Raw genomic sequence first — 23,036 nt, forward strand, 5'->3', positions numbered from 1 at the left:
ACTCGTGTGTCTCCTCCCTGGGCAGGTGACAGTTTCACCTATGAGGACGTCACCCGGAACGCTCTGCAGTACGTGCACGATGGTTCAGCAGCAGCAGAGGACAGCATGGAAATCTCTGTCACCGACGGTGTCACCACAGTCACCACGGTGCTGAGGGTGGACGTGTCCCAGCTGGACACCCATGGCCCACAGCTGGCTCCGGGCTGCTTGCTGGCTGTCACAGTGGCCAGCAAAAGCTCCGTAACCCTCTCCCGACAGCACCTCGCTTACACGGTGGGTTTTCATCTGTTCCTAAGCCCGGGGAATGCTGCCAGGACCCATTTCCTTATCCCCCACACACCTCTCTGCTGTCAGCGTGGCTTCTGGGTAGAGAGCTCAAGTTTTGGCTGCTGCAAAAGAGGGATAACAGACTCTTTCATCCCACAGGGATTTAACATTATTCCCATTTGACAGAGGTGAACTGCTATGCTAAACATGAGAACCTAGTTAAGCCCAGATTTTTCTGTCAAACAGACTTGCTAATAAAGCACATGGATTTGCTGAGTGTTAATCCCTGGAAAATGTTAGCCCCCTCACCCACCTTTTTCTGAGGAGATCGGAAGGTGGAAAGAGTAAACAACCCCAAGATGCTGCAGAGCTTGGTAGCTTGAGTTGGTCTCAGGGCTTGTGTGCTGTGCAAGAGTTATCCTGTTGGTGACATTGCCAAGAAAGCTCTGTACTCCTTGCTGATGATGTAGCAACCTCCTGAGGGAGGAGAGGTCGCAGTACAGGTGTGAGGCTGGAGAGACCTGAGCAGAGAGAGGCTGGCTGTCAGAGAGATGATTGGGAATTTTTTTTTTTTTCAAGGGATCAATCTGGATACAGGTCTGGAATCTGTCCTGTTCTCCTCTTAAGGTGGAAGGCTGACAAGGGAGATGCTCAGGTTTAATCTGAATAAGAGCACAGATAGGGCAAAGGAGGTTTCACTCCTGACCCATATGCTCAGGATGTGTTGATTTCTGTTCTGGGTCTTATTTTTCAACCACCTAACAAAACTCTTCTAAGAAAGATGACATCTGAGTCACAGTGTGGTTGTACTTAATGTGGTTGAAAAGAGACAAAATCAGTTTTTAGTTCACTCTGAAGTACTGTGAAAATTAAAATACCAGGTTTATGTCTGGGAGACTGTGTTAACATGATACAATGACATAGAGAAAGCCTTGCTGAGCTGAGAGAAAATGAAAATACATTTTATGGTATGTTTTGAAAATGTCAACCCTCTTGACTCTCTTATCGTCAGTACAGCTTCATTTAATATTTGTCTGTGGGTCTGACCCAGCTAGGCAGGTATAATTCTCTATAAAACACTTGTTCTTCCTTCCATTTTTAGTGGAACAAAGCAATGCCTAATTTTGCCCTGTTTTCATTTGGTTTGTTTCCTCACGCCTAGGACAACAACTCTCCTGACTCAGAGATTAGAATCCAGTTGATATCTCTGCCAGCCTATGGAACCCTCCTAAGGATGTCAGGCTCCCACAATGAAGAGCTTTCCAGGGTTTACAATTTCACCATGGAAGACATCAACAACCAGAGGATCAGGTAGCAAAGAGCACTATTCTCCTTCAAGCCATACCAGTTAAAAGCTCAGTGGGCTTTTCCCCAGGGATATCTGGGCTACTTAAAAGAATTCAGGGAATGAATGTGAAGGAGAGTTGGGAACTGAGGCACCACCTCTCTTCCAAGAGGACTGCCTCACCACTAACTGCAGGGATTGGATAGATCTGCCTGGGGCTCAGTGAGGCTCCCTAACTCCCTGTGTCCTGATCCCACAGCTACTCCACCACGTTTGAGACTAGTAATCAGCCCATGACCGACATCTTCCACTTCTCTGTGCTGGATGCCGACAACAACCGGCTGGACAGGCAGATGTTCACCGTCACCATCGCCTCTGCCCCGGCACTGCCCGCCCTCATCGCCTTCGCTGACCATGTCACCGTGAGTGGCTGGGGACAGGGACAGCAATGGGAGCAGCTGAGCAGTTTTCCTGGACTGGGGGGAAGTGACTGAATACAACATAGTGTTACTTGTGCCACACAAAGGGTGAATAAACCACTTGGAAGCCAGAGGAGGCTGATAGTCCATCTGCATCCCCGAACCTCATCTGTTTATATCTCTTCCAGTCAGGAGCTGCTTGTCCCTAGGATGTCTTCTTGATATAGTGTAGCAAGTCAGATTTATCCCTACTCAATATTTCATCCCTAATTGCACCAGCATGTGTGTAAGAGATGAGCAGAAGACAAGTCTGGAGACACCTGGTGCTTTGGGCTGACACAGAGCATTTCACACACCTTATAAAAGCCTTTGGAAGTTATCTCCCTTCTTTCCAGCTGTGCATTCCCCCTCCTTTGCCTTCAAAAGGGTCTCTACAACAAGAAATGCAGGTCATGCCTTCTGATAGGTCACCATGACTCTGCCAGTTCCCTTCCTGCCCTGATAAAGAACTCAGAGGCTCCTCTTGGAGGCCAGGCAGGCTTTGTTCTTCCCATCCCGCCTCACCTTCCTGCCGAATTCCTGATTAACAGACCTAGGGGAGGGTGGGACAGCACTCCAGAGCCCGGGCAAGCCTCTTCCATGGAGGCAGCCTTGTTCACTAAGGATTTGTGTTGTCTGCTGTTGCTTCCCAGGTAGATGAGGGGGGCAGGGTCCCGCTGCTGGTCCATCACCACTTGACTGCTGACTATGATACTGCTGCCAGGGAGGACCTGAGGGTCACTGTGGTCACTCTGCCTGTGTATGGCTACATCGAGAACACCAGGACAGGTAAACTGCTGGGCTCTCTCTTCTTCCTCCTGGCTGGTTTGTGCTCCAAACAGGATCACATCTATCATATCATGGAGGGGACAGCTTGTGCTGCATCTAAAACTGCAGCTTCCCCAGTGCCCACTCCAGCACAGCAAATGTTGCCTCCTTCAAAGGCCACAAGATGTCAGTTGCAGAAAGGATCCCTGCATCCCCTCTTCTGCAGCCTTCACAACATGCCTTTCTTCCCCTCATCCTGCTGGCTTTATGTTGAGTTTATCAGCCACTTGATATTCACCAGTGATATTCTGGTTTGCAGGCGAGAGCTTTGGCCCGCAGAGTGAGTTTGCAGCGACCACAGACGCATCCTTTTCCCTTCAAGATGTCCTGGAGAAGAGCATTTACTACTTCCAGAGTGTTCATGAAAGCATTGAGCCCACAAATGATGTTTTCAGCTTCTATGTGAGTGACGGCTTCAGCCAGTCAGAGGTGCAGAGCATCAACATCACAATCCAGGTATGCTGGCTGCCAGAGGCCTCTCCTTTCACACAAACACTTTTCAAGGCTTTACTCTTTCCTTTTTAGTATGGAGGAAGGGGGATTAAAGGGAGATTGCTTCCCCTAGCACAGGCACATAATTTACCTGTGATGCCCAAGGACAGTTGTGCATTGTAGCCTCTTCCCCAGGGCTCACTGCTCTGGTGTCTCCTCTGTCTTGGAAGCAGCCATAGGGCTGGACAGATTTGGAGGGACTGGTGATGCCAGCACCAGTGCTGTCATTTGGGAGCTTGTGTTTCATTCAGGTGGGTCTTTCCCTGCGTTCATGTTCCTTTCTCTGGTGTGTGCCTTTGTGCAGCGGCAGAACGACGAGCCTCCCCGGATGGTGCTGGAGCCTGTGCGGGTGCAGGAGGGCTCAGCCGTGGTTGTTACCAACGCCTCCCTCAGCCTGCAGGACTTGGACACCCAGAGCAGCGAGCTGGTCATCGTGCTCAGCCAAAGTCCTGAGCATGGTACGTCCTGACAGGTCGGGGGCTGAGGGACAGGGAGTCTGTCTGTCTGTAAGAGCCCCTGCTGTGAGAGGGGAGCCTGGTCTGTGGGATAAAGCTCAATTTGGACCAGGACTGTGCCTGAGGACAGCCTTGTTCTTGGCGAGCCGTCCCTCGCTCTTTGCTGGAGAGCAGAAGGGGCGGCGCAGGTGTTTCCCTGGGGAGTTCCCTGCCGTGTTCCCCCAGTCCCTGCTGGCAGGTGGCATCTCCCTGCAGTGCCCACACTGGGCAGGGTGTCAGGTGAAGGAAGGCTCTGTCCCCAGCAGGCTGTGCTGATCCCTGTGTGGTTTGCCAGGCCAGCTCCGCAGAAGGCAGAGCACGGCAGAGGCCCCGGAGCAGGGCCGGGTGCTGTCCAGGGGCTCCTCCTTCACCTACCAGGACGTCCTGGACGAGCTGATAGTTTACACTCGGAGCGGGGCCGCAGCACAGACGGACGAGTTTGGCTTCTCCCTCACGGACGGGCTCCACACGCAGGCAGGGAGGCTGGAATTCTCCATGGAGCTGCCGAGGAAGCAGCCACCCACGGTAGCTGTCAACAGGGACCTGCAGCTCCCAGCTGGTACGGGGACAGGGATGAGAGTGGCATTGCTGGGTGCTGCTGGATGGGCCAGCCTAAAGCAGTTGCTTGGCCGGGCTGGCTGAAGCTGATTGCGGGTTTGCTTTCCCTGGGGCAGGCTCTGCAACTCGGCTCACGGCTCAGCACCTGAAAGCAGCAGCTGGACATTCAGGGGACACGGCCATCAGATTTGTCCTGAGGAGGGACCCCAGCAGGGGCCAGCTGCAGCTGACCACAGCTGATGGTCCAGTCCAGATCTCTGCCAAAGGACCCCTGAGAAGTTTCACCCAGGCTGATATAAACAAAGGTGAGAGTGCTGGATTTTAGGTAGTCACAGCAAGTGTATAAACCAAGGCTGGTTTAAGGTAGTCCTGTGAGGAGCAGGGAACTGGACCTGATGATCTTTATGGGTCCCTTCCAGTTTGAGATATTCCATGACTCTGTGATCTTTATGAGAGGGGGATGATGAGCTAAATTAAGGAAAGGAGAGGGAAAGAAGTAAGCGCAGGTTGTTAAGTTAAAGCAGAACCATGTATCATGAAACCCAAATCCAGGAGCTCTGTCAAGCCCCAAAGTGCCTCAGCTGATGGTGCCAGCCTGCTTCCAAACTAAGAATTAATGCTGCAGCCTGTAATAACGCATCTCTTTTCTCCTCTCCCTCTCCCCAGGGCACATGGTGTACAGCCACGGGAAAGGGGATCCCGGCGGAAACTTCCCCTTCACCTTTGATGTGATGGATGCAGATGGCAACAAACTGATGGACCAGGTTTTTCACATCCATGTAATAGGTAAAAAGTAGTGCTGAAGTTGTGTTTTCTTTGCTGCAGAGCTCGGGCCTGCCTACAGATTCCCATCCCACATGTACTGCAAGGCAAAATGTAATTTTTGAGATGCGGATTTGATGCACTGTCAATTCAAATGCCTTTGAAGTAAGGGGCATGGGGAGATTTTGCAGATGCAAGGGTTCATTCTTTGACTTCTGACAAACTCACTGAAAAGGTAGAAAAAATCCCCTTAATGTCTTCATGCTGTTTAGATTGTCTTTAGGACATCATAATGTTACCATCCCTGATTATTGGGATGGCCCAAAGTTCCTGTTATGGAATTATCAAAATGTTTGTGCATGTATTGTCTTTTGGTTGAGCACAAGTACCCGAGGGAAGGAGTGTGACTGTCTCCTAACTCAGCTTTGTGTTTAACCCTTCCAGAGGACAGATTTGCCCCCTCCATCATCACCAACAAGGGGCTGGTGTTGGATGAGAACTCGTCGAAGGCCATCACAACCCTCCAGCTCTCAGCCACTGACCAGGACAGCGAGGCCTCCCAGCTCCAATACAAGGTCACCCGGCAGCCACAGCTGGGCCATCTGGAGCACGTGGCCTCCCCAGGTGAGCAGGGAGGTACTGGGCCCTTGGAGCAGCAAAACACTGGAGGCTGTTGAGCCCTAAACCTTCATACAGGAAAAACATGTCCAGAGGCAGCAGCACAGAATTCCCATTCCTGTTAGAAATCAAAGGGCCATTAGCCCAGAGGGCTGGGGAATAAGGTGAGTGGAAGCAGAGCAGCTCAATAATCCCAGCTGAGGATTTATGTGAGTCTGTGGACCTACTGCTGCTTCTGCATGGCAGGAAAACATTTAGCCTTTGCTGTGAACAGCACAGTGCCCCATAGAATCCATCCCTGATGTCCTTGGAAACAGCCCATCTTGGTGAACAGATGACTTGTCCTGCACATGTGATCTGAATTTCAGAGCTGCCTTTCATGCCTGCTGACACTGAGAGTGTGCTGCCCCTCTCTGATGAATTAATCTAAATCTGTGGTGTCACATTATACACTCTTCTGATTTTATTATACTCATCTAAGATTATATTTCTTCTTAGCTTTAGATTTCTCATTAACATGAGATTAAAGTGGAAATATCTGCTCTGTGTTTTCAAGATGCAGACAGTCCCTCTACAGCTCAGTTTGAGTGTGTGGATTGCCTCATCTTCTCACCAAAAATGTGTTGAAAGGGCAGGAATAATAAATGTGTTAAAATAATTCATTGCTGAGAATAAATTTAAAACATGCACTGTTTTTGTCTAAATTGCAAACTAACCAGTGAATCTTGTACTTTGGAGACTTGAGCTAAGGACTTTATTCCTCCTGTTAATTAAAATCTGATGATGATTCTGATTTCTGTGCTTTTTCATGTCTGTGAGGCACTAATAAGGATACAGAGTCACAGACTGAGAAGTAGTTGTAATCATGATTTAAATGACCTAAACCTAAGAAGAGAGTACTGAAATGTTCAAAAGAGAACCCAAACCTTTACAGCTGATGAACTCTGAAGAAATATTAGCTGATCGTTCCATTTTGGCTCATTTATTTAAATCAGATCCTGGTGTCTTTTGTATTGTGGCCAGCACTTGTCAGCAGCCATTTAGTGTGATATATTGGTGGCAAACTTCTTGTTAGGGTGTTTGTTGACAACAGCAGTAAAACTGTTGAACACAGCAACGAGATTTAAAAAGCTCAAGCGCTTTTTAAAATGCTTGTCAGTTACCTTTCTGTGGCTGTGTCACACCTAATGGCCTGTAAAGATGTCACTACAAATCAGTGCTGAAAAAGGGACTGTGTACAAAATGCAGGGGTACAAGTAGGGGCAGAGAGAACAGACACTTGGAAGGTGTTTTGCAAAACTGCAGTGAGGTCGGGAAGCCTTTAGCTCATCCTCAGCGATGCCTTGGTTGGGTTAGTCCTGCCCAGCAGTGACAATCCAAGTGTTACATGGACCATTTTTCTCTCAGCTTCTCTCCCCTTCTGCCCCAGGAAGCCCACTCCCAACAGGAAGAACTCAAAAGAAGCCTGGACTTCTTTTGGAGAAGGAGATTTTAGGAGGCTCTGTGCCAGCTAAATCCCCAGCTCCACTGAGGTTCATGTCAGGCAGCCTGACTTGGATCAGAACCAGCCAAAACTGAGTCCTTATGGCTAAATATGTCCTGCTTCCTGTAGTTTTTCCCTGCCTTGCTTTTCTGTTGCACATTTTCCCCCTGTTGTTTGTTCCCCAGGGACAAGAATTAGTTCCTTCAGCCAGGCAGACCTGGCCTCTGGCAGCATCCAGTACATCCACACCAGTGACACGGAAAAGCACAGGGACGCCTTCACCTTCTCTGTGTCTGACGGGACAAATGAGGTCAGTCCCAGCCTCCTCCTCCTGCTGCGAGATTCCCCACATCCCTCAGGGCCAGAAGCAAGCCCTGTGCAGGGAACAGGGAGCCACCTGCCATGTGGCCTGGTGGGACTGGCTCACCAAGAGCTGAGTGCCTGGTTTGCAGCTGCTTGCCAGCTGCTCCCGGAGCTCAGCTTTGATCCAGTGCACTGACGGTGCAGTGACAACAGTCAGGCCCTGGAGAAATGCCTTTTTGCTGCTTTCTGAAAGAGAAAAGGCATAGCTGCACATAGAGGGAGAGGGGCAACACAGAGTGAGAGAGGGAGGGAGAGTGCATGTCCCTAAATATCACAGGAAGAGGGAGAATTAACTAGAGGGGAGGGATAAAGAAGGTCATGTTCATGTGATCTGGGCTTCGCAGCTCAGATGTACTCACCAGACAAGGCTGAAATGAAGTGACCCAAACTGGGGATGGCTGCGCTCTTGCAATGAAGTCGCAGTATTGGAAGGCTGAATTCATCAAGAGAGGCTTTTCCTCCTGTCCCAGGTGAGCCAGACATTTGACATCACCATAAACCCCGTGGATGACTCCTTACCTGTGGTGCAAATCTTTGGGATGACAGTTCAGGAAGGGGTGAGAAAAACCATCACCGAGTATGAGCTCAAAGCAACAGATGCTGACACAGAGGTAAGAGAGGAACCCCCCGGCCTCCTCCCTCCCCTCTTCCGCTACACATCTAGGCTGTTGGGAAAACGGGCTTGTGTTTTAAGACTTACGGCCTTGACACTGAGTTTATGCTTAGCGTGGGTGAAAATGGCACCTCCTCTTCTTGCTGGGTTTGGCCAGAGGCTGAGCTGTCTAATACTGGCTCTACCTCACTGCTGCTTTCCCTGCAGCAAGAGATCTGGCCGCCTGAGCCAAAATCCTGCCCCAAAGGTTTTTGCTGCTTCCGCTCTGGCAGAAGTTGGCAATGGACACATTGCCCAGAAAGGCTGCAGGGCTGGGGGCTGCTCTTGTGTTCATGGAGCTGTCACAGGGGTGGGAGCTGTCTCAGACCAGCTGAACCAGGAGTTCGGTGGGATGTGCCTTGCTTTGTAGGAAGAGGGATAAGGGCAGGGCAGGGCTCAGGGAGAACCAGGAATGTGCTGGCCTGGCCCTGAGGTGATGTCCCAGCTTTACCTTTCCCTGTCCGGGCACAGGTGGAGTCCATCACGTTCAGAGTGGTACAGCCGCCCCGGCACGGGCTGATCGAGCGCGGCGGCCACGGGCAGCGTCCCCTCCAGGCCAGCACCTTCACCATGGGTGACATCTACCAGAACCTCATCAGCTACAGCCACGACGGTGGCGGCGCACTCAGGGACCGCTTCACCTTCACCGTGACCGACGGCACCAACCCCCTCTTTGTGGTGCAGGAGGGCAGGAGGAAGGTCAGGGGGGAGAAGGGATGGACGGGGGCCTTGTGAGCCTATAGGAAGCTGCCTCCTCTCAGGGCAGGGGGGGGCTGAGCTGCTGTGGCTGCACTGAAGGAAAGAGCTGAGCGTTCTCCATTGTGTGAGCCTTTGCTCCTTCCCCTCCTGCCCTCTGGGTGTGCAAACTCGCCCCAGGACCTGGAATGCAGCAGGGCTGAAGGGAGCCAAGCTGGTAAAGTGGTGGGTGAGGCTCTGACTCCCAGAGTAACCCCCATCTCTCTGAACTGTTGTCAGGTCGTGACCGCAGCACCGCAGCGCTTCCAGGTGGACATCCTCCCTGTGGATGATGGGACACCCAGGGTTGTCACCAACCTGGGCCTGCAGTGGCTGGAGTACACAGATGGCAAGGTAACACCTGCCTGGCCTCGACCTGGGCTGCTTCTCAGGCTGCTCCAGGAGAAGGGGCTTCTCAGGAAAACATCCTCATCCTTCAGCAATTCTGTTTTTGTGAGGGAGAATACCCACCCCAGGGTACATTTTTAGTTTTGCTGATGGTGGAGATGGCTTGATGATGTGCTGCAGCAGCCATGGCAGAGATATATGGCTTTCCAAGGATATGGTGCAGGAATTTCTTGCTGTAACATGCCTTTGTTATGCTGAAGTCCAAACAGAACCCCAGGAAACTCTTGGCTTGTTGTTGAGGAGCCAGCATTAACTGTAAAGAAACACTTTGGTTCTTCCCAGAAAAAAAATGAGTGGAAGATGCTGTAGTAAGAACTTGTATTAAGAAATGGCTATCTCAGCTCAAACTCCTCACTTCAGGAAAAGCTCTCCTGCAGCCTCGACCAGCTCAATTTTCTCTCTCTTTCCTGCTGTTAAAAACATTTTGTTTTTGAAGAGAAAGCAAAATGTGGTGGAACTCAATGAGATCCCTGTGAGGGCATTTGAAAGAGGCTCTCGTGGAGGCTCAGCAGAGCTGTGTGAACAGTCTTGAGTGAGTCCTTCAATCTGAGGCTGTCTGCAGATATTTTTTTTCCAAGCAGGGCCTCACCTGAGCATCAGCACAGCTCAAGGAATAGAGGTGTCTAAGTGACACCCAAAGATTTGTCCTAGCTTTTAGCCCCAGCTAAATAAGGCCGGGCAGCTGCTTTGGAATTTGCTTTTCTTTGAGCCACATTTGTCTTTTTAATTAAACTAACCAGTTGTGAGGCATAATTTGAATCCTTCTTGTGTTGTCGAACACGTTGTGGGATATTCTCTGTTCAAGGCTGCTCTGTACTTTCACATCCCTAGATTTTCCCTCATGGAGAGCAGTTTTGACAGAGGGATGGTTGGGCTTTTTGAATGAACAGTCAATCAGACTTGCACAGCTGGAGCTTCAGATTTACTCCCTTGATTTGGCTTTAATCCAGGCCACCAATCTCATCACTAAGAAGGAATTACTGACGACAGATCCTGACACAGATGACAAACAGCTGATCTATGAGATAACAACTGGTCCCAGAAATGGTCATGTGGAGAACAAGCTGAAGCCAGGGACAACTATGACCACCTTTACACAGGGTATGGAGCTGGGCTGTGCCCTGCTGCTTTTTTTCCATCAGTTGATTCAGTTTGTTAAAATAAGGAAAAAATAGATGGGAGGGGAGAAGACAGAGGGCAGATCTCCAAAGCGTGTGGAAAATAAGCATTGAACTTTGCTGTCAGTTTCAGAAATCCTGTAATTTTTAGACATACCAACCTGTGTCCTGTAGGTTGTCTCAGGTTCTCCAGGCTTGTTAGAGCTGGAGATGTGACTTGGGGCAATAAAGAGGGGTTGTAGATCTTGCAAGTGCATCTGATCATCACAGTCTGGCAGAGGTGTAGCCAGCTGTGCAGAGTCAGCACAGGGGTGAAGGTCACTCTTGCAGGGCTGAAGGAAGGGGAGCTGAGGGGGTAACTGCTTCCTGTGCCACTGGGATCCCCAGTCCCTGCGGCCGTGCAGATCCATACTGCTCATCTACAAAGCTGCCTTTGGATTCCTGTGTTGACTCACTGGAGGTTTCCTCCTGGCAGAGGATGTGAACCGGGGCCTCATTCGGTACGTGATGCATGAGGAGAAGGTTCAGGAGACCACGGACAGCTTCCAGTTCCTGGTGAAGGACGGCAAACCCAACGTGGTCAACGGCAACGTCTTCCACGTCCAGTGGTCCCTCCTCAGCTTTACTCATACCAGGTAAATGCCACGAGGGTCACAGCAATTGGCTGGGAGCTGGGCTCTTAACTGAGCTCCCTACAGTGTGGGAAGGAAATTCTGCCAGTGAGGAGAGGGGCCTGCCAGGCTGAACCACGGAGCAGCCGCCCGGTTATTGATGTGCCTCGGATTTTCCATGGAGGCTGCACTCACCCTTGAATGTGTGGTGCTCAGTGTCACACAAAGACGTGGGATTTGCTCCCCAGCCTGGTCTTTGTGTGTGCTTGATCCCCTTCCAGCTACAAGGTCCGGGAGAGCGCTGGCTCCGTGAGCATCACCGTGAGGCGGGTGGGTAACCTCAACCAGTACAGCATCGTCCTGTGCCGCACCGAGCAGGGAACAGCCACTGCTGGATCTGGATCACGGCCCGGAGAGCAGGACTACATGGAGTATGCGGGGCAGGTGGGTGGGCACACAGCAAAGGGACGGCCTGACCGTGCCTGCCACGAAGCCTGGAGGAAAGAATGGATGAAAAGTGACAAAAACACCAAGGAGGGTGTATTCTATTAGTAAAGTCAGGCGGGTTATTTGCTGTTGGAAGAGGGAGCACCTCAGAGCAGGGTGAGACAGGAAGGACGGGGAGCTCCAGACCACAGTCCAAGGACAGCAGCTGGCTTGCTGCCTTCCAGGTGCAGTTCGAGGAGCGGGAGGACACCAAGGCCTGCACCATCGCCATCAACGATGACGACGTGTTCGAGGGCATGGAGAGCTTTTCCGTGGAGCTCAGCATGCCGGCCTACGCCCTGCTGGGCAACGTCACCCGCGCCACCGTCACCATCGCGGATCCCGAGGACGAGCCAACGCTGCAGTTCGACAGGAGCACGTTCCACGTCAGCGAGAGTGCTGGCTTCCTCTCAGTTCCCGTGCAAAGGAAAGGTGGGTGGGGCGGGCAGCATGACATGCTGAGCCCCATGGGACAGACAAGTGCAGAGAGGGAACCCCTGGGTTTTGCCTGCTGATGGTTTTGGGGCCTTCTCTGATGTTTTGGAAGAGGTTCTGTGGCACAGCTGCAATGGCAATACTGCACGGGGCAGTATTGTTTATTTTTTTAACCTTTCCTCTCTCTGCTGTTAAATCTTCTTGTTTTGGATTTGTTTCAACTCCTGGCACAAGCAGAAGCTTTGTTTTTGTTTGCTGCTTCTCTGTGATCTAGACAGTGTTTGATGTGGACCCTGTCAGTGGGCTGTGTGTTCTTTACCAGGCAAGTGCCACCGGTTTCCTGAGTGTGGGTTAGGAGCATGCCTGGAAGTCATGTCTAGGCCAGCTGCTATGCAAGTTCAGCATTTCATTCCTCATCCCCTTTTCCAAATGCTGCTCTATTATTTCAGTGAACAGTGTCTCCACCAAGTAGATGAAAAGTGTTTCCCCAGAACTATGGAGTTTTCCTGTTGCTTCCTAGGGGATGCCAGCAGCACTGTGTCTGCCATCTGCTACACCGTCCCCAAATCAGCCAGGGGCAGCAGCCTTTACATGCTGGAATCCGGCTCTGACTTCAAGTCCCGGGGGTTGTCGGATGAGAACCGCCTCATTTTGGGGCCGGGTGTCACCGTGGTGACCTGTGATGTCACTCTGATTGATGACAGCGAATATGAAGAGGAAGAGGAGTTTGAGGTGGTGCTGGCCGACGCCTCGGACAACGCCCGCCTCGGCAGCCGGGCTTCAGCCAACGTGGTCATCGCCGGTCCCAACGACGCCTCCACGGTGTTCCTGGGGAATGCCACCTTTACTGTCAGCGAGGCTGCAGGTGAGGAGCAGGGAGCTGTGTTGGGATGCTCCCTGTAGAAGCTTTCACCAAAAAGAGTGATTCAGGGCACAGCAGAACTTCAAAGCTGTGCTGCAGAGGGGCTCTGTGGTTCTCTCTGTGCCGAGGGGGAGGCTGGGGGGCAGGAGCAGTGCTGAAGGGAAAGGAGGTGGGTTTGTGGAACATGGCTGCTCTCTCAGTTTATTCTCTCTCATGTGCGTCTGGTGCTGCAGGACACATTGAGATCCCAGTGCTCCGGCAGGGACCTGACCTCTCCACGCCCATGTCGGTGTGGTGTGCCACTCGGACATCAGACCCGCCCTCAGCCAGCCCAGGAGTTGATTATGTCCCCAGCTCCAGGAAAATAGAGTTCAGGCCAGGCAAGACAGAAGAGGTGAGGAGCCACTTGGACGCCTGCTGAGTCTGCTTTGCCCGGTGACACTTGTCTTGTGTTTCTGTGCATATCTACCATTTGTTTTGAAAATCCTCTCAGGGCCACTTGAGAACTGATAATGATTCTGCTAGGCACAGATTCCCATCTCATCAGCTCTCCAGCTGGGAGAGATTTGGTCATGCCACCTCTTCCAGGAGAAGGATGGCTGCCTGTTCTCTGAAATGATACGCTGGCTTTATGTAGAACATTCTCTACATTGATTAATGGATTCAGAAAACATAACAACATATTTGCTTTACACTAGACGCCCAAATGAGAGTGCTGGGAAGGATGAAAGCTTTGTCTAACAGCAGGAATTCCACTTTCCTCCCAGTTCTGCCCCCTGACAATCCTGGATGATGCTCAGTACCCAGTGATAGAAGGGCTGGAGACATTTGTTGTTTACCTCAGCTCCCCCCACGGAGCTGAGCTGGCGAAGCCGTTCCAAGCCATCGTGGCCATTAATGACATCTTCCAAGACGGTAAGTTATCCCTGGCAGCTGTGTCTGCTCCCTTCCGGCCCCTTGGCTCCCTGAGCATCCCCAGCACTGCTTGTCTCCGTTTCTGCCCCCCTGCAGTGCCCAGCATGCAGTTCACCAAGGACACCTACACAGCCAAGGAGAAGGAGGGGACCCTGCACATCCCCATCTTCCGCACAGGGGACCTGAGCTACGAGTCCTCCGTCAGGTGCTACACCCGGAGCCAGACAGCACAGGTCATGGAGGACTTCACGGAGAGGAGGGATGCAGAGGAGTCTCGCATCACTTTCCTCAAAGGGGAGAAGGTGAGCTGGACCTGCCTCGTGGGGGAGCGAAGAACCGGTGCTGGGAGAGGTTCGCATCGCCTCCTCGGCCCTCTGTCATCAGAGGAAGCTGGCAGACTGGTCCAGGCTGGTTTCAGATGATGCAAATTCTTGTCCTGGCAATGTGACCCACTCTGAAGGGGTTGGGTGTTTCATGATGGAACTGGTTAAATTGTGAAATGCAAATCTGATGCATCAGGAGGACTCAGGATTGTTGTCCAGAGTGCTGTGGGTTTCTGAAGCAGATGCTTTTGCTGCTGTGTCTCGTCACGTAACAGCGTGGTTTGTCCACACTGAAGGAACAGCCCTAAAAATAGAAGGGTTTCTTCCAGGATGGACAGCACTCTGAAGTGCAACCCTGGATAGGGAAGTGCAGCCTGGCCTTTATGTGGCTTTGTCAGATTTATCAGCGTTTGCTGCTTTCTCCTCTTCACTTGGCTTTAGGTGAAGAACTGCAGTGTTCACATCAGTGATGACTCTGCCTTCGAACCAGAAGAGCACTTCCAGGTCTATCTGGGAAGCCCCCTTGGAAACCATTGGAGTGGAGCTAGGATTGGGAAGATGGATGTGGCAACCATAACTGTCACCAACGATGAAGATGGTGAGTGAGGCTGCGCAGCAAGGATGTCTGGGGGTTCCCAGGGAGTCAGCACAGTCCCATCAATGTGGATGCCTTCGGTGCCACGGTCACAGCCCCGTGTGCAGGTCACTGGTGTGCACTGGGCTGGGCTGAAGGGTGAGGTTGGATAAGAGTGCTTGGACCCACCACTTCTGTTTCCCATTCCCTTGCAGCTGGAGTTGCTGTGCTTCCCCTGGGAGATGTTCCTCTCCCTCCACAGCATCACAGCCTGGAGAGATCTGTAGGGGAGAAGAGGGATGCCAGGTCCCTGTGGTGGGACAGCCAGCAGGGGCTTGAGCACCAGCACGTGGCAGGGATTTGGGGGTGTGTGAGAGGCAGGGATGGGAGAATCATTTGCCATCCTCTGTAGCCCAACACCCTCGTTAGGTTTTACCCTAAGTCACACCCAAGTCTTTTTGGCCCCTGCTTTGAGGAGCCCCTTGCCCTGAAGGTGTGTGGTTGAGTCTGAAAGGAGCTGAGCTGAACCAGCCAGGGGTGCAAAGCTGGGGCTTTTCCCTCACTGCTGTCCCTGCAGCCCCCACCATCGAGTTCGAGGAGGCGGCGTACCAGGTGCGGGAGCCGCCGGGCCCCGAGGGAGTGGCTGTGCTGACCATCCCGGTGGTGCGCAGGGGCGACCACAACAGGACCTCCAAGGTGCGCTGCAGCACCCGCGATGGCTCGGCGCAGGCCGGCCTGGATTACTACCCCAAGAGCCGCATGCTCAAGTTCAGCCCAGGTAAAGGGGCCTCGTGGGGAGCGTTAGAGGTGGGGGCGTGGCCAGAACGTCCAGGGGATTTGGGAAAAGCCACTTTTCCCAGGAAGTTGGCTGTAATTGTAGCTGACATGTTAAACGAAGGGTGATCGGACCAGAGGAAGAAGCACAGGTGCCTGGCAGAGTCGAGTCCTCCTCAGGGAATGTAGGGCTGTGAGCACCTCAGACTGTGTTGCTGGACCAAGAAGCCCTCACCAAACAGCTCTGCACACCGGTCTGGGGGAGAGGAGGGATGGGAATGTGCTTTGCATCCCGGATTTTTCCTCCAGACAGCTAATACAAGACAGTCATTTTTAATCCTCAGACAGCATCTGCTAGTAAATCTATCACCGGATCGATTGGATCAGTTGTCATAGCTGGAGTTTTATGTTTATAGTAGACTCCTCTGGGTAAATTATTAGCAGCAATGAGTGGAAATAAAATTTATAATGTGCAATTTATCATAATGTCTCCATGGTCACAGCCTAGAGCAGCTGCACAGGGTTTGGATGAGAACTTCAGAGCAGTCTCTGGTGATGAATTGACTTCTCTCTGTTTTTCTTGCACTCGCTCCCACAGGTGTGGCCCACATCATGTTCAAGGTGGAGATCATGTCCAACGAAGACCGGGAATGGCATGAGTCCTTTTCTCTGGTGCTGGGCCCAGATGATCCGGTAGAAGCAGTTCTTGGAGACATCAGCACTGCCACAGTGACTATTTTGGATCAGGAGGCAGCAGGGAGCCTGATTCTCCCAGCACCTCCCGTGGTGAGTGGATGTGATTTAGTACAGACTGGAAACTGCAGTGGGATTTTGGAAATAAAATGTAGAGCTGCAGCGACAACGTGGGAGGGAAGATGGCATTTTCCACCTCTCCCTCAGCCCCAGCTGAGTGCTGCCCTCTTGCCTCCACGCAGGTAGTCACCCTGGCTGACTACGACCGCGTGGAAGAAGTGACCAAGGAGGGTCCTAAGAAATCCCCCTCCCCAGGCTACCCCCTCGTCTGTGTCACTCCCTGTGACCCTCACTTCCCCAAGTACGCCCTGATGAAGGAGCGCTGCGGCGAGGCCGGCATCAACCAGTCTTCCATACAGTTCAGCTGGGAAGTGGCCGCCCCCACGGATGGGAACGGAGCCCGGTCGCCTTTTGAGACCATCACGGACAACACCCCCTTCACCAGCGTCAACCACAGGGTACACAGAGATTGCAGCCTAAAATCTCCTTGGATCTGGGACTTGCTGTGAGGCGTGGGTGTTTGGGTTTAGAAAACTGAGTGCTGTTTTCCCTTAAGCCTGCTGGAAGCACCAGTGGTTTCCCCCTCCTCATTCCCTCAGGTGCTGGACAGCATCTACTTCAGCCGGCGGTTCCATGTGCGCTGCGTGGCCAAGGCTGTGGACAAGGCCGGCCACGTGGGGACCCCCCTGAGGAGCAACGTGGTGACCATAGGCACAGACAGTGCCATCTGTCACACGCCTGTGGTGGCGGGCACAGCCCGAGGGTTCCAGGCACAGTCTTTCGTTGCCACGCTCAAGTACCTGGATGTGAAGCACAAGGAGCATCCCAACAGGTATGAGGCTGGAGAAGGGGAAGTGCAGCCTTTCCCAGCCCCCCTGGGCTTACAGAGGTGCCCGGGCTCACAAGCATGATGTGTGTGTGAAACCACATCCCTCCTGCAGCATGGGCCACTCAGGTTCCTGCTCCCACTCTCTTCTCATACTCTGCTCAGCTGAGGGGGTGCCCTTCCCCTCAGCAACAGAGAGTTTTGGGGACAGCTTAAGGAAAGCTTAAGCACTGCTTAAGGCTGTGTTGCTGTGGGGATCCTGTGCCTGCCAGGCTGCTCTGTTCTGCTGTCTCATGTGCTGCTTGTTCCAGGATCCACATCTCGGTGCAGATCCCCCACCAGGATGGGATGCTGCCCCTCATCTCCACGCTGCCGCTGCACAACCTGCATTTCCTTCTCTCCGAGTCCATCTACAGGCACCAGCACGTCTGCTCCAACCTGGTCACTGTCAGGGACCTCAGAGGCATCTCAGGTAACCTTCAAGGCCAGCCTCTGCTTCCTGAATGTGGAAACCTGGAAAGAAATGTGGAGAGGGAGGCTTTGTCTTCCTCTGGGCTCTCTTGGCGTTATGTAAATAGCAATGAATCTTCCTGGTCTAACAGCAGTGACCAGAGTTGCCCCATTAGAGGTGGAATTCCAGGCATGGGAATGTTTGAGATTGTGGGTTGTAGGCTCACATTGTGCTGGTGATTTTCTGCTTTTCAAATCGTTCTTGTGATATCCACCTGGGTAGAAAGGGATCTGCAGGGCTGGGTCACTGAGGTCTCCCATGAGGCAAAAAAATCAATTCACTGCTGCAGGAAATGTCAGAGCTGAAAAGAACAGACAGATTGTGTCTCTGATACTCCAGGGAATGAAGTCCATGCTAGATCCAGGCAGGATCTTGTACTTCATTCTGATAATTTCATACTCAATCTGTTCCTCATTTCTTAAAGGTTAACTTCAGCCTTGAATTGGTAGGTCCCTAAGTTTGATTTTTAGGATGCTTGGCCCCTTCCTGTAACATTTTCCCCTGTGAAGACCTTAGTGTGTCCAGTTTGACCTCCAGGATAATGAAGGGAGAGGAGCTCCCGTGATTCAAGAGTGAAGCAAGACCTCCATGCTTGGCCTGGAGCTGTTAAAAATCGGGAGGGATCGGTGTCCTGGTTTCTGTCACTCAGAGGCAGGGTTCCTGGACGAGGTGACCCGGGACAACTCCGTGCTGGGCCCGGGCTACGACCGCCCCTACCAGCTGGACCCCGCGGTGAGGGAGCCCAAGAGCATCCAGCTGTACCAGCACCTCAACCTCAAGAGCTGCATCTGGACCTTCGACGCCTATTACGACATGACCGAATTAATTGACGTCTGTGGAGGCTCTGTCACTGCTGACTTCCAGGTGAGAGGCCCATGCCGAGCTCTCCCACCTATCCCAGATCTCTCTCAGTTCTCAGGCACAGCTCTGCCTTGCACTTGTGTGTAGTTGCTGCTCTGCTCTGTGCAGGTGGAGTGTGGCTTTTCCCACCCTGTCACCTGGAAGAGAACAGTGCTGTGTGCATTTATTTCATTTATTTTCCTGGGGGTATCACAAGTTTTATTCTCTTCATCTTCAGAGCACCAGGAAAGTATTTGGTTCTTTCATGTATGGCCATACTGGAAATACAAAATGTTCTCAGCTGGGCTCTCTTTATAATTTTGACCGTGTTCTCAGCCAATAGAAATGAGCAAAGGACAGAGCAGAGGCAGCTCAGTCCATGCTCCACAACAGAGCGAGGCTAAGGGATGTTTTAACTCATTTCCTAATTACCAGGCTGGCAGACCAAAAGCCAGAAATGATCCTCTCTAAATGAGTGGCTTTCACTATTTGAGGTGTCTCACCGCCCTCTCGTGGCTGCATTATCCATGTGCAGCCCACTCCATCTCCCGTAAGTTCTTGCACTAAATTCCCAGTCACATTGCTAGGACCAGCATCATCTCTTTTAATTCCTGCCAGCCTGGACTACATCATTAAGTTTCCTTTTATAGCTCCAATTGTTTGCACAAGCCCAGAGAAGCTACTTGGCCTGAACAACTGCCCCGTGGAGCTTGTTGAGTCCGGCAGCAGCCAGGCTGGAACATCTCCCTGAATTTTCTGGGGCCTGCAAAGTACAGCTGCATTCTGCAGATAATAAATGGAGAGCTCTGGGAGGCCTGAGCAAGCAGAATTGCCGATTTTGAATTCACAGCCTTGCAAACTGGGGGGTCTTGAGGTGAAATTGCACCCAGAGCTCCTTTGTCCCATGGTCCCAGCGAGCCTTAGCACCGCCCCTGAATTAAAACACAGGTTTGTCTGAGGTAAAGAATACCCAGAGTCACCTCTGACTTCACTTGAAGGTGCATAACCCCCTTTTTTGGGGGGGGTTTATTGCCAGGTAAGGGACTCTGCCCAGTCCTTCCTGACAGTCCACGTCCCTCTCTACGTGTCCTACATCTACGTGACGGCACCGAGGGGCTGGGCTTCCCTGGAGCACCACACGGAGATGGAGTTCTCCTTCTTCTATGACACCGTTCTCTGGAGGACAGGTGAGCCTGAGGCACTCCAAGGGCTATGGAAGAAGTGGCTCCTTCATGTTTTCCCCTTAGCTCCTGCACTGCCACCGGAGTCGTGAGGGAGCGGGGGACTCGGAATATTTCCTCCTTTGTGCTTGCGGGGGGCTTAGGCAGCCAGTGGGTAACAGAGGAAGCGTGTAGCTGGCTCACTGGAGGATGATCCCAAGGAAACCCTGCCTTGGGGAGAGCTCCCAAAGGCTTCTGGGGCCGGCAGAGCCCAGCTGAGGAGCGAGCGTGCCCCCAGTGCCGCTGTCCTTGCAGGGATCCAGACCGACAGCGTGCTCTCGGCCCGGCTGCAGATAATCCGCATCTACATCCGTGACGACGGCCGGCTGGTCATCGAGTTCAGGACACAGGCCAAGTTTAGAGGTGAGGGCAGTGATCCTGGCAGGGACACAAACCGGCGTCACATGCAGCTCTGCTCTGGCAGCACAGGCAGCAGAACGAGTCCTTGTCCTCCCCCAGGGCTGTTTGTCATGGAGCACCACAGCCTGCCAGATGTCAGGTCCTCCTTGATGACTCCGGAGCACCTGGGAGGGATCGAATTTGACCTGCAGCTGCTGTGGAGTGCTCAGACTTTTGACTCCCCCTACCAGCTCTGGAGAGCAACCAGCTCCTACAACAGGTGAGGTCTGGGGGTCCAGTGCCCTTCAGCAGCTTCCCACAGCACCACGTTCTCCCTGGCACCCCTCCAGCGGCCACAGCAATAGTATGGAATGCTCAGGAGCTTTTGGCCAGAGCTGGAGCATGTGGGGAGTCACTGCCGGGGCTGGAATGCTGTTCTACTGAGACAAAAATCAGCTCAGCCTCTTGTAAAGGAATTTTTCCAGCAATGCAGCCTGTGAATAGACTGATCCCAGAGGTGACAGTGCATTTCAGAAGGTCACGTTTGTCCCTCTGGGACAGCTAGATGACATTGCTGGGGCAATGGAGAGGTGCTGCCCTGGGTGAAGAGCTCAGAGCTCTGCTTGGTGACTGCAGGGTCTCCTCCTGTCTGTTCCCAGGAAGGATTACTCTGGAGAATACACCATCTTCCTGATCCCCTGCACGGTGCAGCCCACGCAGCCGTGGGCAGAGCCTGGAGACAAGCCCCTGCCCTGCACGGCTCACGCTCCCGAGAGGTAAGGAGGCCCCGTCCCCACGGCAGCAGGGCAGGACCAGCCTCTTTGGGCTGCACAAACCTCATCTCTCCTTTCTTTCCTTCCTTGTCCCAACTCCAGGTTTTTGATCCCGATTGCCTTCCAGCAGACAAACCGCCCAGTTCCAGTTGTTTACTCCCTGAACACAGAGTTTCAGCTCTGCAACAACGAGAAGGTTTTTCTCATGGACCCCACCAAATCTGAAATGTCTCTGGCAGAAATGGATTACAAAGGGGCTTTTTCCAAGGGTAGGATTTACCTCTCCTCTTCTGCTTGTGCCCAGTGTTCTTCCCTTCACAGCTTCCATTTCCTGGAGAGAAAAGGGCAAAACCCAGATGTGGCTTTGCCTCTTCCACAGCAACAAATGACATTCTGAGCATCTTACAGCCCTGTAAAACAACAGCGTGCTCTGGCACCTTGTTTTGTCACTCCCACATCCCAAGCCCTTCCCAAACAATCCAAACCCTTCTCAACACAAACTCACGTGTGGCCCGGCACATTTGGCTCTAGCAGCGTTCCCCTGGTTGGGGAATTTCACCTGCCCCTCTCTGTCCCGACCTCCCCAGGGCAAATCCTTTACGGGCGCGTGCTCTGGCACCCGGAACAAAACCTCAACGCCGCTTACAAGCTGCAGCTGGAGAAGGTCTACCTGTGTACAGGCAGGGATGGCTACGTGCCCTTCTTCGACCCCACGGGCACCGTCTACAACGAGGGGCCCCAGTACGGCTGCATCCAGCCCAACAAGTACCTGAAACACCGATTCCTCCTGCTGGTGAGTCCTCTGCTCCCGCTTCCCCTTGGGGATTTTCTCTGGAAACGAGAGGATGCTGACTGCAAAGGGGTGAGGAAAGGAGCGCGCTGGATGTTTTGTACTGCTGGTGCAAAGTGTGAACACAGGATCAGTTTTCCCCCATCCTTTGTCCATGAGTGTTCCTTAATCCGTGCCCACGTGTAGGTGTGGCGATGGGGCATTCGCATTAGATCCCGTACACAGGTAGTGCCCTGGCTTCCAGCCTCTCTTGGGAAAGCAGACAGCATCCCTCAGAACACCTCTCTGCCTTCCAGGACCGAAACCAGCCGGAAGTGACGGATAAGTATTTCCATGATGTGCCTTTTGATGCCCACTTTGCTTCTGAGCTGTCTGAGTTCCACTCGGTGAGCAGCATGCCTGGAGTTGATGGATTTACTCTCAAGGTGGATGCTCTCTACAAGGTATATACCCAGGGCTTTTGGTAGCCCAGCATGGACTTGTCTGTCCAGGACCTCCCAAACACTTGGTGAATTGTAGGCTCTGGGCCTTCAGAATTCAACTCTGACAGTGGAAATAGAGATTAGGATATTATTCTGGTAATTTTTTTTTTCCTGAAGCACTCATGAAAAAGCTCTTTAAAAGCTTATTATTCACGTTCCTGAATAAATTATTGTCTCTGGCAAAGGCTAGACACCTCACTGGGTGGTCAGTGTTACTGCAGGTGCTTAGAAAAACCCACTGAGACGGCTTTGTCAGACACAGGACACAAAACACACCCTCTCTTAACAGAATCACTTGATGTAAAAGCCGTCGTTAACATTCCCTCTGTCCGTGCCTTCTCTTTACCAAAGGTGGAAGCTGGACACCAGTGGTACCTGCAAGTGATCTACGTGATCGGCCCGGAGGGCACGGCCGGGCCCCGTGTGCAGCGCTCCCTGGCTCGCCGCTGGCAGCGCGGCCGCAGGGACCTGCCCGAGGGGGCCGGGAGGCCGGCGCTGGATGACTCCCTCATCTACGACAACGAGGGCGACCAGCTGAAGAACGGCACCAACATGAAGTCGCTGCTCTTGGAGAGGGAGGAAGCTGCGGCCGCAGCCTCCTTGTCCCAAGCGGGCGCTTCTCTGGGCAGCGCCTTCGCCGCCCTCACCCTGCTGCTGCTGGTGCTGTCCGGAATTTGCCTCCTGGCCAGGGAGTGCCAGAAGCTGCGGAGGAAGCGGGAGGCTGCCAGGGGCGCTCCCGAGGAGCACCCCTTGAACACCAAGGTGGAGCTGCCCCGGGGCGCCCCGCAGGCCGTGGGCAGCCGGTGTTGCACCGTCAGGAACGTTCATCCCCCGAGGGACTATGGCGGCGTCTGCCAGGGGCAGAGCAGGAAGGTGAAGCAGGTGAACCTGGAAGTCAAAGTCCACAGCAATTTGCACGACGGCACGGAAGTTTAACGGAGCACTCGCGTTGGGAAAAGCTTTTTATAAACTGTAAAATAAAGATAATCCCAAACTGAAAA

The 23,036-nt window shown here is 52.7% G+C and overlaps 1 protein-coding gene across 1 annotated transcript in view; it reads left to right on the forward strand.

Moving 5' to 3' along the window:
• The window catches only part of FRAS1 (Fraser extracellular matrix complex subunit 1), a 105,157-nt gene extending 82,121 nt beyond the window's left edge, over positions 1-23,036 (forward strand). Inside the window, exons 37-73 of the mRNA XM_068189207.1 lie at positions 26-273; positions 1,430-1,578; positions 1,812-1,974; positions 2,664-2,799; positions 3,098-3,294; positions 3,635-3,788; positions 4,120-4,383; positions 4,499-4,687; positions 5,049-5,168; positions 5,589-5,768; positions 7,431-7,555; positions 8,079-8,219; positions 8,732-8,959; positions 9,236-9,349; positions 10,354-10,504; positions 10,997-11,156; positions 11,414-11,576; positions 11,804-12,050; positions 12,574-12,918; positions 13,149-13,309; positions 13,683-13,830; positions 13,927-14,132; positions 14,595-14,751; positions 15,305-15,505; positions 16,100-16,287; positions 16,437-16,712; positions 16,854-17,086; positions 17,392-17,552; positions 18,241-18,455; positions 19,468-19,618; positions 19,907-20,014; positions 20,111-20,270; positions 20,650-20,766; positions 20,866-21,032; positions 21,351-21,556; positions 21,850-21,996; positions 22,387-23,036. Of these exons, the coding sequence (XP_068045308.1) occupies positions 26-273; positions 1,430-1,578; positions 1,812-1,974; positions 2,664-2,799; positions 3,098-3,294; positions 3,635-3,788; positions 4,120-4,383; positions 4,499-4,687; positions 5,049-5,168; positions 5,589-5,768; positions 7,431-7,555; positions 8,079-8,219; positions 8,732-8,959; positions 9,236-9,349; positions 10,354-10,504; positions 10,997-11,156; positions 11,414-11,576; positions 11,804-12,050; positions 12,574-12,918; positions 13,149-13,309; positions 13,683-13,830; positions 13,927-14,132; positions 14,595-14,751; positions 15,305-15,505; positions 16,100-16,287; positions 16,437-16,712; positions 16,854-17,086; positions 17,392-17,552; positions 18,241-18,455; positions 19,468-19,618; positions 19,907-20,014; positions 20,111-20,270; positions 20,650-20,766; positions 20,866-21,032; positions 21,351-21,556; positions 21,850-21,996; positions 22,387-22,971 (7,061 nt within the window). The 3' untranslated portion in view covers positions 22,972-23,036. The remainder of the gene's footprint in view (positions 1-25; positions 274-1,429; positions 1,579-1,811; positions 1,975-2,663; positions 2,800-3,097; positions 3,295-3,634; positions 3,789-4,119; positions 4,384-4,498; positions 4,688-5,048; positions 5,169-5,588; positions 5,769-7,430; positions 7,556-8,078; positions 8,220-8,731; positions 8,960-9,235; positions 9,350-10,353; positions 10,505-10,996; positions 11,157-11,413; positions 11,577-11,803; positions 12,051-12,573; positions 12,919-13,148; positions 13,310-13,682; positions 13,831-13,926; positions 14,133-14,594; positions 14,752-15,304; positions 15,506-16,099; positions 16,288-16,436; positions 16,713-16,853; positions 17,087-17,391; positions 17,553-18,240; positions 18,456-19,467; positions 19,619-19,906; positions 20,015-20,110; positions 20,271-20,649; positions 20,767-20,865; positions 21,033-21,350; positions 21,557-21,849; positions 21,997-22,386) is intronic.

This window comes from Anomalospiza imberbis, chromosome 4 (assembly GCF_031753505.1).
Source record: "Anomalospiza imberbis isolate Cuckoo-Finch-1a 21T00152 chromosome 4, ASM3175350v1, whole genome shotgun sequence".
NCBI lineage: Eukaryota > Metazoa > Chordata > Aves > Passeriformes > Viduidae > Anomalospiza > Anomalospiza imberbis.